Here is a 17,419-nt window from a genome sequence, read left to right as displayed (position 1 = left end):
GTTCCCCTCACAAGCATCCACTTTTTATTTCAAATGTATCCAGAACCAATAATTAATTCATATTGTGACATAAGGTAAGTAATCAGATTATCTCTATCGTTGATACATGTCTCACAATATCAAATTTCCATTACTGAAAGAAGTGTTGACTAAAGTACATGTAACACTAAGATTAATATTATATCATTGTCTATAAAAGCCGGCATTTACAGGAAATGGGCTCAACAATATTATGACAGAGCTGTGGGCTTCACATATCTGTTGAGTTCTTCTCTTTGAGGATTACAACCAGATGTTATTGTCAAGACCATAACAGGGTCAGCATAGGCTAAAAATAGATATTTCATGCATTAACACACACAGAGAGAAATTAACCTTAACAAAACATGGTGCCAGGCAAAGACCAAACAAAACATGTGACAACACATTTATTGCTTCCTTTATGAAGAAGGCATTTCACCCACTCAACAAAAGTTTTGTTTGCATAATAAAACCCCATACAGTTAGCAACATCCGAATAAATCATTACCAAACATTAACATGCCATCACGTAAACGGAGACATACTTTTTTAAAAGAAAGTCGGTTATTCCACTCGACAACATTGGGTGAGGTGGGGTGGGGGATTTGCTGAACATTTTTATGTAGAAAAGACTTGAATAAAACAATTTTATGTTGAAAAGACTCAAATAAACAACATCATAACCAATAAGGAGATTATTCACCAGCAGTGGGAGAATGGAGCAAATGGAAAGAGAATTATCTATGTACCAAGATTTAAATGACATTTTTGAATGGTCTTGCAATGTACATGACAACAATACACGCTTGCATATCGTACTTATGCCAAGAATAATAACAATTAATGTATATTCAGTTGAAATAAGTCTATTATTATAACAAGAAGAACCTTTTAATAATTAATGTTACTTTTAAACAAAGATATTAAATGAAGATATTAAATGCTTTGAAGTATGTAGCTTTCTTACTATGTACATTACATATACTTCTCACAAAAAAATTAGTCCCCCTCTGGAAAGGCCACCCGTCTTACAAGGCCACTTATCTGATGTAGAAGGGATGGCCATATAAGAGGGTGACCACTGTATTTCACATTCAAAATTTCATGAAAATTTTATATAATAATGACTATACTTTAAGTGCAGAATTACCCATGATTTAAGTACTTCTTTACTTTCCAAAGTACATATTATATCTATTTATAAAAAAATCTGAGAAACATAATAGCATAAAGTTCATGAAAATTAGATATCAATCACAATCTTTAAGTTTTGTAAGCACTTATCCTTTAATAATATAAGTCATTATTTATCCCTAACATAGTGTAAGGATCAATTAAAAAAAACTGCATTAATTACCATGGGATACTGTTCAAAACTGAATATATATAATATTAATGTGAAAGCCAATTACCAAGTCTGATTCAAACACTAGTTGTTTTGTAAATTAAAACAATTTTTTCACTGCATTTTGGCGTCTCGAGTGGCCAAGTGGTCTAAAGTGCTCTCTGTTACTGATCACTAATATCTTACCTTTGTCTGCGTGGGTTCGAGTCTAGGATTTGGCCAATGTGGATATGTGAGAAAGCTTGCCAGTAGCTTTTCATGGGTTGGTTGTTCTTTCCGGGGTTTTCCCGGGTTCTTCCTCCACTATTAATATTGGCCGCCATGCATAGCCTATCGTGTGCTGAAATATGGTGTTAAACCCCACAACAACAACAACTTCACTGCATTTTGTTTTATTACAATGACTATTGACTGTTCCATTGAGCAAACAGACCACAATGTTATTACTCAATACAGTTAATACATACAACTGACTGTTGAATATGCAATCAGCAGATCAGTCCAGCATTTTCAAAGTCAAGTTTAGCAAAGTCCGTTACAAGTGATACTTTGTCATGTTGGAGATAATTCATTTTGTGCTAACTGGCTTAAGGATGGATGTCTTCAGATTGATTGAGATCTTATCTGAGAGTACATCTTCGATGTACGTCTGTTTATCTAACTGAGCAATAGTCTGGGCCATGACTGAAAATTCTGACAGCTGCAAGTGGCTAGTACAAACAGTGGTACGATCCATTTTGCCATTAAAGAGACAGCAGGCCCCCCAACCATGTGCTCTGAAAACATCAAAGAGCAATACTGCCCTCTGATAATACTGACTAATGTACAGTGAGTCGCATACAAGTTTGGTTTGTTGTCATCAATTTATTTCTTAGTCCCTAACTGTGACAGCAGTCTTATAGAACACTGACAAAGACCTAATCACAATCCTATTAACCAAAAGCATGTCTGCAGATCCCAGTAATTATTCTAAGTCTTTGCATAGAATAATTTGTCACGTAAATAGAATTACTGCAATAGGATTAAGCCTGCTTGCTTGAAAATTTGAAAATGTGTGGAAGCGAATGCTAGTATAATCTCATATATATATATTATATATATATATATATATATATATATATATATATATATATATATATATATATATATATATATATATATACACACACATATACATATACACACACACACACACACATCATTGCCCAATATTTTATGTCTTTGGTTTGTCTGGTTGTTTCTTTTTTAAAAGACAAATACAGGAGATTCACAAATATGGATTTTATAGCCAAAACACAAAATTTGGTACCTCTGAGATTGAAGGGATTCACAGTATGCCGTATTTAGCTTTAAAATGGTTAAAAGATGTAAATCACTAGAAAATACTAAAAAAATCTGTTTAACTATATTTATCTTATAAGTATCCACCATTTTTATTATATAAGGAAATAACTCATTAATGAACAGATAATTTTAAAGATGATGAAAGTACAGTTATGTTCATCCTTTCCTAAAGTACAGTGCAGAATTAATGAATTCTGAGAGGTAAATAAATTCTGAGTGGTAAATGAATTCCAAGTGGCAAATGGACATTAATGTTGAAAGACTAAAGTACACCAAGATAATTTAAATAAGGAAAATATATAAAAAATTAATATGAATCATAACATTTTGTCGCAACTTCTTTGACTGCTTTTTAAAAGCAAAATAGTCCATCAACATAACAAGTGATTTGAGATCCATACAAAATCATTCATCATAATAAAATATTCAGTAAAACATGTAGTTATCAACAATGATGGGTCCTTTGGCATCAAATGTGAGTATTTAATACATCTGGCTCCATTTTCATAAAATATCTCAACTTAAATACGTACTTTGTTCAGTATTTTGTGTGCCAGTGAATTTTGTTTAAATAAAGTTAAATTTAAGGATGGTATCTCAAATTAAGCCCCAAAATAAAATACTTGTTTTAAAATGTAGAATCACTTAATTTATCCAACTGGTGGTTGAAAATAATCAGCATGCAAAATCTGAGCAGAGTTTTTACTTGGAGACATTTTGTGAGAGGACCTGTAAATTCATGATACCAAAGTTTGTTAAGGTGAGAGATCACTGTAGTTTTTATCAACTAAGAAAGGGGCACAAACATTGTCCATTCTATCGCTATGAATAGACATGTCCAATTAAACTGGGCAGTGAGAGTGCCATGCTCTCAATATGGCTTGCATTAAAAGCCAGTGAAATTTATAACCTCTGCTTATTTTTTGTTGATGTCATCATCATGGATCACACTACCAATCAGCTGACCTACTGGCTTAAAATTAGCCAAAGCTGTACTCTTGCACTGCATCATTTTCTTACAATTTCATTGACCAACATTCTGTGAAGTTGTATTCTTGTAACATAATGTAATTTTCATCATATGATGTTAAAAATTGATTTGTTACAATGAACAAGAAATGTTTTGAATGCACTATAACATTTTACTGTTATCATATTGTACTCAGTGTCACAATTAATTTTCAAACAAAATTTAACCAGCCCATAAATACAAGTTTAAAAGAAACTGAATAAAAAAATCAATAGCATTGAAAGAAACAAATATGTCAAACATGATAAAATGAGTTTCAAGTAGGTATACATTTATATTAAAACTGGCTTTTGCGTCCCTAAAAAAAACAAAAAAACACAGAGACTCTTCTCGATCAAGCCTGAAGACATATATTCTGGCAGAGACAAATCCGTCAAACTCTTAGTCTATTATTGCCTTGAATAAAAGTACATTCAATACTTTTTTCTAAAATAAAATCAGACTTTGATTTATACTAAAATAACAGATTTTGGTATTAGTATTTTACCCAACTACATGCAGCATGGAAATGAGATAAAAAGATTGAGAAGAAACCCCCCAGTTTATTGGCATCATTTAGAAATATGTATTTTACACACTTCCAGGAATTCTAAAATGACAAGATCTTCAGTTTCTGAAATTCTGAAATCATGTCAAGGAAATACTAGAGTACCAAAAATAAAACAATATAAAACCGTGAAAAAAGAAATCTTTGTTTTACTTACTTTTTACAAAAATATTTACATAACAAATCAAAATGGTCAAGAAACCTCAAAAACATTTCCATGTCACAATCCTGCAATGAACTGCTATGTTACAAAACTATATAAATTGTAAATAAATATATGAGCTAGTCTTCTATATTATAAAACTACAAAATTATGGTTAACAAGCATGTGTAAATAATTGTTTAAAAATTATCAAAATATTTAACTAGCTTAAGTCAGCATAAGTAGATCACCAAACTGTTAGTAGCACAGGAAAAAGAATATATACATGCTCCAGGAGAATATTTCTGTGCAGGCAGAGTGAGTAACAGCTAGTAGTGTGGGGGGAGCAAAATTGGAGCATAAAATGACGTGCTTACGATGTAAGTTCGGAATCTGATCCCTCAAGCAGCTCGGCCTTTGCTGGAAGTCTTCCTACAGAGAAATAAAAAAGAAGATGAATGACAACAATGTGATTTCTACTTTTTTTGTGTGGCATCATGCCTTCATTAAAAATGTGTTCAAATTTCTCACGTATAAAATACGAAATCACAGACCTGATGAAGTTCTGCATGGTTAGTACGATAGAACACATCCATAATAGTGGTGTAGCTATGTATATGCAAAGACACACAAAGGAAATACAGAAAAATAACAACAGAATTTTATCTTCCATCTTCCAGCCTAATACAGACAACATCTGAAATGTCTTGAAAATTCCACTCTGCTGCACACCCTTTTGACATTGCATACATCAGAAACTGCCCTCCTTATCCTGTGCATGAAGTTTAATTAATACGTTGAGTTCACTACTTGGAAGAAGTGGGGTAATGGGGGGGTGTAATCTACTATTCCCTCCTCAAGGAAGGTAAGGACTCACAGTATTAATTCAGTTCCCATAATAAACCTATGCAAACACCATGATATTAAAAATTCAATAACTTAAAATTTTTGAGTGTTTATGAATAAACCTATATTTATCAGTATAGATGAAACCTGGATGTCAGCTTCTGTGTAGAGGAAAAGATATGAGCCGTGGCATTTTCTGGACCTGCATGTGTTTGAAACATGTGCTTTCAATTCCATACCAAAGAGTCAGGTGCTAATTTTAGTAATGAATGTTCCAAACTCAAGACTGTTAAAGGACTGAAATTCAATCAATAAAACAATGTCTCTATTTTTTTCACTTACAACTAGGATAAGCTCTCAAAAGATTCTTTTTCCTAAAATATAACTTACATTATTAACCAATCCGGTCAGCCAAACCCATATATCCTCTATTTTATGTTCATCCATTTCCAGGCTGGTTCCCATTTTTCCATATCATTAGTACCATGTGTCCTAAAGATTGACATCTCTTCATTCAACAACAGCTAAGGTTACACCCCACAGTTATTTGTACTTCTAAAAGAGGGACAGGTATAAGGTGAAGTTGTTTGCATTTGAAATATGCACACTAATTGAATGTTGGCATAGCTCTAAGTTACTTTCATGTACTGCGACAGAAATTTCTTGATGTGTGGTAATTATGCAAATCCTGCACTATCTAAACATATAGGTGATTAAAATGACTGGTCCCATGAGCTCATAAAATGACCTTGAACTAGACCAAAGTACACTAACTTTAGCAGTTATCTAAAAAAAGGGAAAATGAATTTTGCCAGTGCAGGAAATACCAGCTTCGAAAAGTGCAATAAATGAATCATAAAATAAACCAAAAACTAAAGGAAGTTACTTTGAAGTCATGGATGTGAAAATTAATCTTTTGATAGGTGTATATCTGAAGGAAGTCCAAGCTATAGACTAAATTCAACCAAATTACAACCATCAATCAAATTACACCCATCAATCATCAACCAAAATCAAGGGAATTGAAAATTCTTTTAACTAAGACATACAAGGTCTTTTTACCAGCAAGAAAAATCTGGGAAAATCTTTTCTTAAAAAATTAAACCCTATGCAAATTATGAAACTGTACTGCAGAACCTAATCCCAGGTCTTTTGAGAGTTATTTCCCCATACCTCATATTCTCTAAGCATTTTGGGCAGTATTCAATTAATAAGTTATGGCAAACCCTTAATTATTAAAACCTATCAAGAGACATAAACTGGTGCTGCAAAGGTTCAAAACCATCAGCATGCATATCAGGAATCATGGCTTATATATTTTCCTATTTCAATAAAAAATTAAATCTCCACATTGACTTTTTGACTTTGTAAATGGACAAGCATATTAATTACAGTATGAGGTCCTGTGGGTAAATTATTGCTACATCCAATACCTAAAGTTGTCAAAAGTTTTTTCCACTCTGAAGGCCACAATAAAAACAATAAACTTGAGTTGTACTAAATAATGAACTGCAATGTTCTCGTAGCATCAATAGTTTCATATAATAGCTCTAGGAAAACTTTTGATTGTATCAACATCCAAGCTTTATCATGCAACAGTGATGTCAAGGATGCATGATTTCATGTAGTATGTACAAGGATATGATTTTACTGGAGAAAGGTTTGTGTAGTGGAGAAACATTTTGTCTAGTGGAGAAGCATGTTTGTGCTTGTCAGGTTAAAGATATGTATTGGCCAATAATTGCAAGGGCAACTGTCCATTTTCTTTTGGCTCTGTTTTTATGCATTATTAAAAAATTTCATAGACAGTGAACTTGTGGGGAATTTGTGTGTTCATTTTCTGCTTCCTGTTCATTAACACATTATCTAGAATATAACTACTACTGCTTTATGTATTAAACATCTCCGATTTTTTCAATGTGGGTTCTTTGCAGGGTTGAAAATCACGAGTCTGAGAGATTGTCATGTGCTGCAGGAATGGAGTTTGTATGATCCTAAAGTAGATAGTCCAGACATGATCACCCTTGCCATGCCAATCTTTTAACTGATTTTGTTTCTCCATTATCCTGTGAGTTTGAAAATGTACACATGCTGATGGCTATGGAGTTTAATTCTGACATTGGGCGCCTTCATATGTGAAAGGCAACATCAGCTACCCCAACCTCTCCTTTCTTTATGCTGTCATCTGTTTAACTTCCGACATCCTATTCCTCTCTCTCAATGTAAAATGTGTTCTACTCCGTGTTGATAAAATAGTCCATGTACCAGTCTATCACTTAGTTACAAAGGATGAAGGAAAAGGATAGAGGTATTTCCATTGTATGTCTTCCTACTGCACTGGTTGGTCCCCTGTCTCAAATCAATCTATGGACAGGTAAGCAGTTTCTTGAAACAATAAAACTGGTAAATTATATGTGTCTATAAAAATAGTTTTGCGTAGAATTATGACAGTATATTCAACGTCATACATTTAAACTGTTTGTGATAGACAATATCATACAAATCAGACAATCACCTGAATGGTAGCAGTCACTGAAGATATCCAGAGCAGTGTTTAAAGTGTAAGGCAAGACTGGGAACATTTGGATATTTACATGCCAAATTGGCAAGGTTGTCTGTCGTGTTACATCAAAGTGACATTATTCATCTGCTTATGATGCTTCACTGTGAAGACATACAGATTTCATTTATACTCAGGTGATTCAAATGACCAACTAGATAACTGGAAAATCATGTGACCTGTCCCAACTTGGACAATGCCATTGGTACTGCCATAACAGACAAGCTGAAGTTAAGACAGGGTACCAGTCTAGGTGCTGCAGCATTTCTTGGTCCATCCCAGAAAAATGGATGATCCCAGTATATCCAGTACATATTTACATAACAATTATTGACTGGATGAATATAAAGATGTCTTCATGTGACATGGTATGATAATGTTTACCTATATGTCATAAACAGCTTTCAATAGGTAGGGATATGCCTTGCAACAAGCTAAAACATAGCAACAGTGGTCAACTCAAATTTAATTTCATACAAAAAGAACAAAATCACCATTTTTAAAGTTCAATTAAATGAGTAAAAAAATTCAAAACCATAAGACAACAATTTTTGGACACCAATTTTAAATACGAAAGTTCTTCATCCTCCAAATGATAACCCAAGGGAATTAAATCTTGCTGGAATAAATTTAAACAGAATTCTTTATATGAGCCAATATGGCAGAATAGTAATATTCTGTCTGTGAGAATGAGATATGTATAGACCGCTACAGTGGCCTAATGGTCAGAGTCCAAACTGGCTGTGGGAGGTTGTGGGCTTGAACCCCAGCAGAGTCATATCAAAGACTTATAAAAATGGTACAAATAACTGCCTCACTAGGCACTCAGCATTAAGAGGTTAGTGTTAGGACTAGTCGGCCTGGTGTCAGGATAATGTGACAGGGTGAGACATCATGCTGCATGTCTGTGCCATGATGCCCAGTGCTAGACATCACTATATACTGCCACATTGCAGATATTGTAGCGATATGACTACACATTTTTAAAGTTATGTTAAAAATCCAAATCTCACACACACACACACACACACACACACACACACAGATATGTATAGTTTTATATTTCTGAATGATTCTACCAGTGTCATTATAAAAACCTCTGACTCAAAAGGTATTCCCATTTTAAAAAATCATTTTTGGAATTTCATCAGTTAAATTTGAAATGTGATATTTATTTTAACAATTTATAATAATTCCAAAAAATCTGGAATGGTTGGTTTCCTGGTACTGTAACAGGTTATCAAATATGGATGACGAAAAATAAATTGTGAACTTGAATTACTTTTTAGAACACACTACGTAGACAATATTCCTCATAATCAAGGTTTTGTTTAAAACTGCTATATCTTTTAACATTAATCCCTGACACTCTAAAAGCAAATAACAAAGACATACAAAAACAGGCAGTCATGTCACATTTTCATAATTTTAAAACTAAGTTTTTTGTAGAATACCAGTCACAACCATGGTTATGACTTCCCACAAGCAAGGCAAGCCCTAAAACCCCAAAACTTACTTTGGACAATACAAAAATAACATTTCTTACCTATGCTTTCATTGATAGATTCACTTTTGGCCAGGGCCATCAAGAAACCATAGAAGGACACCCTTGGAACATTGAAAAGAATCTCCTTCAGCCCATCAGCAGGAGGAGTGCTGGAATGTACACATATGGTAAACTCAGTATACAGCACAACACAGTAAGGTCTTTATTATGGAGATCTTGTATTTACTATCATTATAATCAAGGTGACATGAATTTATTATGGGATCCTGTAGTTACTATCGTTATAATCAAGATGACATGAATTTACTAAGGAATCCTGTATTTACTATCATTATAATCAAGATGACATGAATTTACTATGGGATCCTGTAGTTACTATCATTATAATCAAGATGACATGAATTTACTAAGGAATCCTGTATTTACTATCGTTATAATCAAGATGACATGAATTTACTAAGGAATCCTGTATTTACTATCATTATAATCAAGATGACATGAATTTACTAAGGAATCCTGTATTTACTATCGTTATAATCAAGATGACATGAATTTACTAAGGAATCCTGTATTTACTATCGTTATAATCAAGATGACATGAATTTACTAAGGAATCCTGTATTTACTATCATTATAATCAAGATGACATGAATTTACTAAGGAATCCTGTATTTACTATCATTATAATCAAGATGACATGAATTTACTAAGGAATCCTGTATTTACTATCATTATAATCAAGATGACATGAATTTACTAAGGAATCCTGTATTTACTATCGTAATAATCAAGATGACATGAATTTACTAAGGAATCCTGTATTTACAATCATTATAATCAAGATGACATGAATTTACTAAGGAATCCTGTATTTACTATCATTATAATCAAGATGACATGAATTTACTAAGGAATCCTGTATTTACTATCATTATAATCAAGATGACATGAATTTACTAAGGAATCCTGTATTTACTATCATTATAATCAAGATGACATGAATTTACTAAGGAATCCTGTATTTACTATCGTAATAATCAAGATGACATGAATTTACTAAGGAATCCTGTATTTACAATCATTATAATCAAGATGACATGAATTTACTAAGGAATCCTGTATTTACTATCATTATAATCAAGATGACATGAATTTACTAAGGAATCCTGTATTTACTATCATTATAATCAAGATGACATGAATTTACTAAGGAATCCTGTATTTACTATCATTATAATCAAGATGACATGAATTTACTAAGGAATCCTGTATTTACTATCATTATAATCAAGATGACATGAATTTACTAAGGAATCCTGTATTTACTATCCTTATAATCAAGATGACATGAATTTACTAAGGAATCCTGTATTTACTATCATTATAATCAAGATGACATGAATTTACTAAGGAATCCTGTATTTACTATCCTTATAATCAAGATGACATGAATTTACTAAGGAATCCTGTATTTACTATCATTATAATCAAGATGACATGAATTTACTAAGGAATCCTGTATTTACTATCATTATAATCAAGATGACATGAATTTACTAAGGAATCCTGTATTTACTATCCTTATAATCAAGATGACATGAATTTACTATGGGATCCTGTATTTACTATCATTATAATCAAGATGACATGAATTTACTATGGGATCCTGTATTTACTATCATTATAATCAAGATGATATTTTACTAAGGAATCCTGTATTTACTATCATTATAATCAAGATGATATTTTACTAAGGAAACCTGTAGTTGCTATCATTATAATCAAGATGACATTTTACTATAGGATTTTGTATATAAACTGTAACACAGTCACGCAAGCTCATGTATGCAGATGACATTGCTCTCTGGACCCAAAGTCACTCATTTGCTGAGCTTGAGGGGGTACTGAACAAGGACCTGGACAATATGATGGACTTCATCAAGAAATGGTGCCTACAGCCAAGCGCAACAAAGACAGTCTCCAGCGTCTTCCCCCTTAACAATGCAAATATGAACAGTGAGCTTTTGTATCCTCCTCAATGGGCAGCAAATAAAACATGACCCGACACCAACATACCTTGGTGTGACACTGGACAGATCACTGACATTCTACAACCATCTTCAGAAAACTACAGCAAAACCTAGCACTCAAAACAACCTACTCTGCAAACTGGCTGGCTCAACCTGGGGCACTAGTGCTCAGACACTCAAGACATCAGCACTGGCCCTGTTATTCGACAGCCAAGTATTGTGCTCCTGTATGGGCTTGATCATCCCACACTAAGGTAATCGACGTCCAGCTCAACACAACAATGTGCATAATCTCTGGAACACAATGTCCTACTCCTTTACCATGGCTGCCAGTACTCAGCAACATTCCTCCTCCACAACTACATTGCCTGGAAGCAACCACAATAGTGTCGGCTAAGGTCTATGCCAGTGAGAAACTTCCACTGTATATGGACATCACCTCACATACTTCAAGATGCCCAATCTGGCTAGGTCTGTTGCCGGAAGATATGACAGCTATTTCGGCATGGAGTGTCAAGTGGTCCTCAACAGATGTAGTAAAGTGCTCCTTCGTAGCTGAGCAATCTGCTTGCCCTCCTGGCTTCAACCTTCCACGTTATCTGTGGACCACACAGAACTGCTTTTGGACAGGACAGGGTCATTGTGCAGTCAACCTTGTCCAATAGGGCAGGCAACTAACTCCTCCTGTTGCTGTGGAGCTCTTCATATATGTCACACATTGTGGACAACTGTCCACTGACAAAGTTTCCTGGTGGACTGCATGCTCTGCACCTTGCTGATGATGACATTGTTAAATGGCTGAGCATGTTAAATGGCTGAGCGTGCAGTGATCTTGTATTTACTATCATTATAATCAAGATGACATGAATTTTCTATGGGATCTTGTATTTACTATCATTATAATCAAGATGACATCATTAAAATGCAGATGGCATCAAAATAGAGATGACATCATCATAATGAAGACAACATCATTTACTACCATGCATTGGCAATACAATGTTACCTCACTACAGACTCCCTCAATATACTGTTGCTCCAAAAATGCTGGTCTGATAATGAATCCTATCATACTGTCTAAATTTTTGCTTTGTCATTGCTGTTTGAATTATTTCACTTCACCTTACTTCTTGGCCAAGGAAAACTAATTATAAATGTAATTTCACCATAAAGTCCTTCATTAAAACATAGTTTCTATTACAAAGAGAGTATGGTACTGGAACCCATTTCGTTTTGTCACAGCCAATGTATATATATCATGTACTTTGACCGCTCTGGTGGTCTAGTGGTTAGAGTGTCCGCCTCGGATGTGGGAGGTTGTGGGTTCGATCCCTGGCCGAGTCATACCAAAGACTTACAAAAGTGGTACTAACAGCTGCCTCGCTTGGCACTTAGCATTAAGAGGTTAGTGTTAGGACTGGTCGGCCCGGTGTCAGGATAATGTGACTGGGTGGGACATCATGCTACATGTCCGCGACATGATGACCCAGTGCTAGACATCACTATAAACTGCCACACTGCAGACATTGTAGCGATATGACTGAAAAATTGTTAAAGCTACGTTAAAAATTCAAATCACATCACACATCATGTACTTCATTATAAGGCAGTTTCACCACATGATGGCATACTCTATGGATCCCACTTTTGCTATAATTAATTTAAGGGACTATCCAAAATTGTATTCACTGATAAATTTGATATCTATGATTGCATAACAGGCAGTCTTTATGTAGAAATGTTAAACACTTCAATATTTATGATGAAACAAATTTACTAAGGTTCTTTACTCCTGTGCTAACCAGTACATTCTGGTCATTTCTGTCATGTTCATTTTGCATTGACAATATACTTTTTAATAGCAATTTGAATCATTTTACAATGCAAACATATAATAATATGTAAATGAGAATCACTGAGATCTGGCTGTAATATGTGAACACTATCCACATCATTATATACCAACAGTATATGTCAGTGAGATCTGGTTGTGATAAATCAATACCATCCAAAGCATAATATGCCAAAGAGTATGTGCCAATGAGATCTGGTTGTGATAAATGAACACCATCCACAGCATAAAATGCCAAACAGTATGTGTCAGTGAGATCTGGTTTTGATAAATCAACACCATCCCCAGCATTATATATAACAGTATATGTCAATGAGATCTGGTTGTGATTAATGATCACCATCCACAGCATTATTTGCTAAACAGTATATTTCAGTGAGATCTGGTTGTGATAAATTAATACCATCCACAGCATTATATATAACAGTATATGTCAATGAGATCTAGTTGTGATTAATGAACACACTCCACAGCGTTATATGCCAAACAGTATATGCCAGTGAGATCTGGTTGTGATAAATCAACACCATCCACAGCATTATATATAACAGTATATGTCAGTGAGAACTAGTTGTGATTAATCAACACCATCCACAGCATTATATGACAAGCAGTATATGTCAGTGAGATCTGGTTGTGATAAATCAACACCATTCACAGCATAATATGCCAAACAGTATATGTCAATGAGATCTGGTTGTGATTAATCAACACAATCCACAGCATTATATGCCAAACAATATATGTCAATGAGATCTGGCTGTGATAAATCAACACCATCCACAGCATTATATATAACAGTTTATGTCAATGAGATCTGGTTGTGATTAATGAACGCCATCCACAGCATTATATGCCAACAACCTATATGACTGAGACCTGGCAGCAATAAGCAAACTCAATCCAGGGCATTACATGCCAAGAATATGTCAGTAAGAGCTGGCTGTAATAAGCAAACACAATCCAGGGCATTACATGCCAAGAATATGTCAGTAAGAGCTGGCTGTAATAAGCAAACTCAATCCAGGGCATTACATGCCAAGAATATGTCAGTAAGAGCTGGCTGTAATAAGCAAACACAATCCAGGGCATTACATGCCAAGAATATGTCAGTAAGAGCTGGCTGTAATAAGCAAACACAATCCAGGGCATTACATGCCAAGAATATGTCAGTAAGAGCTGGCTGTAATAAGCAAACACAATCCAGGGCATTACATGCCAAGAATATGTCAGTAACATCCGGCTGTAATAAGCGAATTCAATCCAGGGCATTACATGTCAAGAATATGTCAGTAAGATCTGGCTGTAATAAGTGAACACAATCCAGGGCATTACATGCCAAGAATATGTCATTAAGATCTGGCTGTAATAAGTGAACACAATCCAGGGCATTACATGCCAAGAATATGTCAGTAAGATCTGGCTGTAATAAACAAACACAATCCAGGGCATTACATGCCAAGAATATGTCAGTAAGAGCTGGCTGTAATAAGCAAACACAATCCAGGGCATTACATGCCAAGAATATGTCAGTAAGAGCTGGCTGTAATAAGTGAACACAATCCAGGGCATTACATGCCAAGAATATGTCAGTAAGAGCTGGCTGTAATAAGCAAACACAATCCAGGGCATTACATGCCAAGAATATGTCAGTAAGATCTGGCTGTAATAAGCGAATTCAATCCAGGGCATTACATGTCAAGAATATGTCAGTAAGATCTGGCTGTAATAAGTGAACACAATCCAGGGCATTACATGCCAAGACTATGTCAGTAAGATCTGGCTGTAATAAGTGAACACAATCCAGGGCATTACATGTCAAGAATATGTCAGTAAGAGCTGGCTGTAATAAGCAAACTCAATCCAGGGCATTACATGCCAAGAATATGTCAGTAAGATCTGGCTGTAATAAGTGAACACCTCAACAATATTACAGGATAAAGATCATGAACTTCTGTCATGAATTTGCAATGATCACATTGACATTCATCAATTCAATAATATTTTTGCAATGCTAAATTGCAGCTTAAACCCTGCAGTTTTTCCTACCATATTTAAACAACAGCTACAATACTCCTTCTAAATTACACTTCACAAAGAATTTTAGACCATCATCAGTATATTTGATTTGCTCTGGAAAATAGTCTGTTTTTTCCCCACCCAAGCATTGTTTGTTTTCATACTTACCCCCCTGAATTATCACTTACCTGACTGAATTATGATTAATCTAACTTTTCTTGAAGTTCATAAAAAGTTCTTAAATTATTTTTGTGTATCTGAACAAATACAAGATGAAAAGAAATGAAATTTGTGTCAGTATGTTCAGGTAATTTTGTCATTTTACTGTAGATTTCTGCAATGATACAAGCAATGTTTGCATGCGAAGTACCTATGTCATCCTGTAAGTTTTATATACAAATGATATTATCAAGATACATAATGTATTGATGACTGTTATAATTATGCAACATGACAGGCTATAGCCAATTCTAGCTTCTTTGTACTCAAGATGTTTACTTCAATTTTTTAATTTTTTTTAATGACGACTATGTGTACTATGTGTAAGGTAATCATAATTGAATGAATATTTATTTAGTTAATGTAAATTTTATATTTTTAAACTGAAAATTGTGACAAAAGATCTGAATAAACTTTAGTGGTAATTTAAATTAAGTCCAACACTGAAAGTGTTGATGTACCTGTGCTGGCCTGTATCATGGTGTTGTACCAATAGTCTTTTGTTGAATTACAGTAATATAATTCCAGGTTTGAATTCACAATAGATTCCACTGAATGTCTTTGCTCAAGAATCTTATTTTTTATGAGCACTCTGTATTTCTAGAGAAAAATCACCTGAATGAAACAATCTGAAGAAATAAATTTCAGCCCACTGGTTATACTGTACACAACAATAATATACAATTGATTTTGCTAGATCTTAAAGCAAGAATGACTAATTTGTCCAGTGACAAGATTATATAGTCCTCTACTTGATATCAGGTCACAATAAATATTTTCTAATAAAAACTATTACCCAATGGAGAATTTATATATGGGAAGTTCTAAATGTTTACAAAATGAAATGTTAGTTATAATCAGAAGGTCTGTTACTATAATTATAATATAAAACCTGGACTATGTCAGGTTTGCCAGGGGATTCCCAACAACCTAGACCCAGACCCAAATAAACATGTTAACTTTTATTAATAGTAATCCTAATATTAAACCCATTAACACAGAACTTTTAGCTATGTATTAGTTGTTTACAGAATGGAAAAAAAAATTCCGGTCAAGTAGAAAATAAACTTGATTTTGTACATGGTTAAATCTGACATGCAATGTTACATTACAATAACATATAATGAAAACTTTTTTTTTTAAAACCTGAATAACAAACAATGCAAATTAAATACACACAACAGAATGAACCAATCCACAGTTCTCTTTAGGCTGAATGAATGAATATGCAACTCACATTAGGATGGATGAACCAATCTGTGACTCCCTTTAGGTTGAAATAAATCCATGGCTCCCTTTAGGCTGAACATACTATGCTGTGGCTCAAATTAAGCTGAATGAACCAATCTGTGACTTCCTTTAGATTGGATGAAGCAATCCATAGCTACTCTTAGGTTGGATGGAGTAATCCATGCCTCCCTTTAAGTGGAACAAACCAATCCATGGCTCCCTTTATGTGAGATGATCCAATGGATAGATCCCTTTAGGTGGAATTAACCAATCTATGGCTCCCTTTAGGTGAGATGAACCAATCTATGGCTCTCTTTAGGTGAGATGACCAATCCAAAACTTAGTTTAGGTGGATTTTAACCAATCTATTGCTCCCTTTATGTGGGATGAACCAATCCATGGTTCCCTGAGGGGGGATGAACCAATCCATTGCTCTCTTTAGATGGAATTAACCAATCTATGGCTCACATTTAGTGGGATGAACCAATCCATGGCTCCCTTTAGGTGGGATGAACCAATCCATGGTTCTCTTTAGGTGGCATGAACCAATCCATAGCTCCTTTTTAGGTGGAATTAATAATAATAATAATAATAATAATAATAATAATAATAATAATAATGAGGACTTTGTTGTTGTTGTTGTTGTTGTGGGGTTTAACGCCATTTTTCAGCACGATAGGCTATACATGGTGGCCAGTATTAATGGTGGAGGAAGAACCCGGAAAAC

The 17,419-nt window shown here is 34.3% G+C and overlaps 1 protein-coding gene across 5 annotated transcripts in view; it reads right to left on the bottom strand.

Moving 5' to 3' along the window:
• Positions 1 to 17,419, bottom strand: part of LOC149785161 (centriolar satellite-associated tubulin polyglutamylase complex regulator 1-like) — a 60,806-nt gene that overhangs the window by 24,245 nt on the left and 19,142 nt on the right. For all 5 annotated transcript variants that reach the window (XM_089978940.1, XM_089978941.1, XM_089978943.1 and 2 more), the window contains exons 7-8: positions 9,382 to 9,491; positions 4,807 to 4,861 (exon numbers count right to left, since the gene is read on the bottom strand). In XM_089978940.1, the coding sequence (XP_089835066.1) occupies positions 4,807 to 4,861; positions 9,382 to 9,491 (165 nt within the window). The remainder of the gene's footprint in view (positions 1 to 4,806; positions 4,862 to 9,381; positions 9,492 to 17,419) is intronic.

Source organism: Sinohyriopsis cumingii, chromosome 13 (assembly GCF_028554795.1).
Source record: "Sinohyriopsis cumingii isolate HCF-2022 chromosome 13, ASM2855479v2, whole genome shotgun sequence".
NCBI classification, from domain to species: domain Eukaryota; kingdom Metazoa; phylum Mollusca; class Bivalvia; order Unionida; family Unionidae; genus Sinohyriopsis; species Sinohyriopsis cumingii.
Note: the sequence above shows the minus strand (reverse complement) of the source record. Positions and strands in the feature narration are given on the sequence as shown.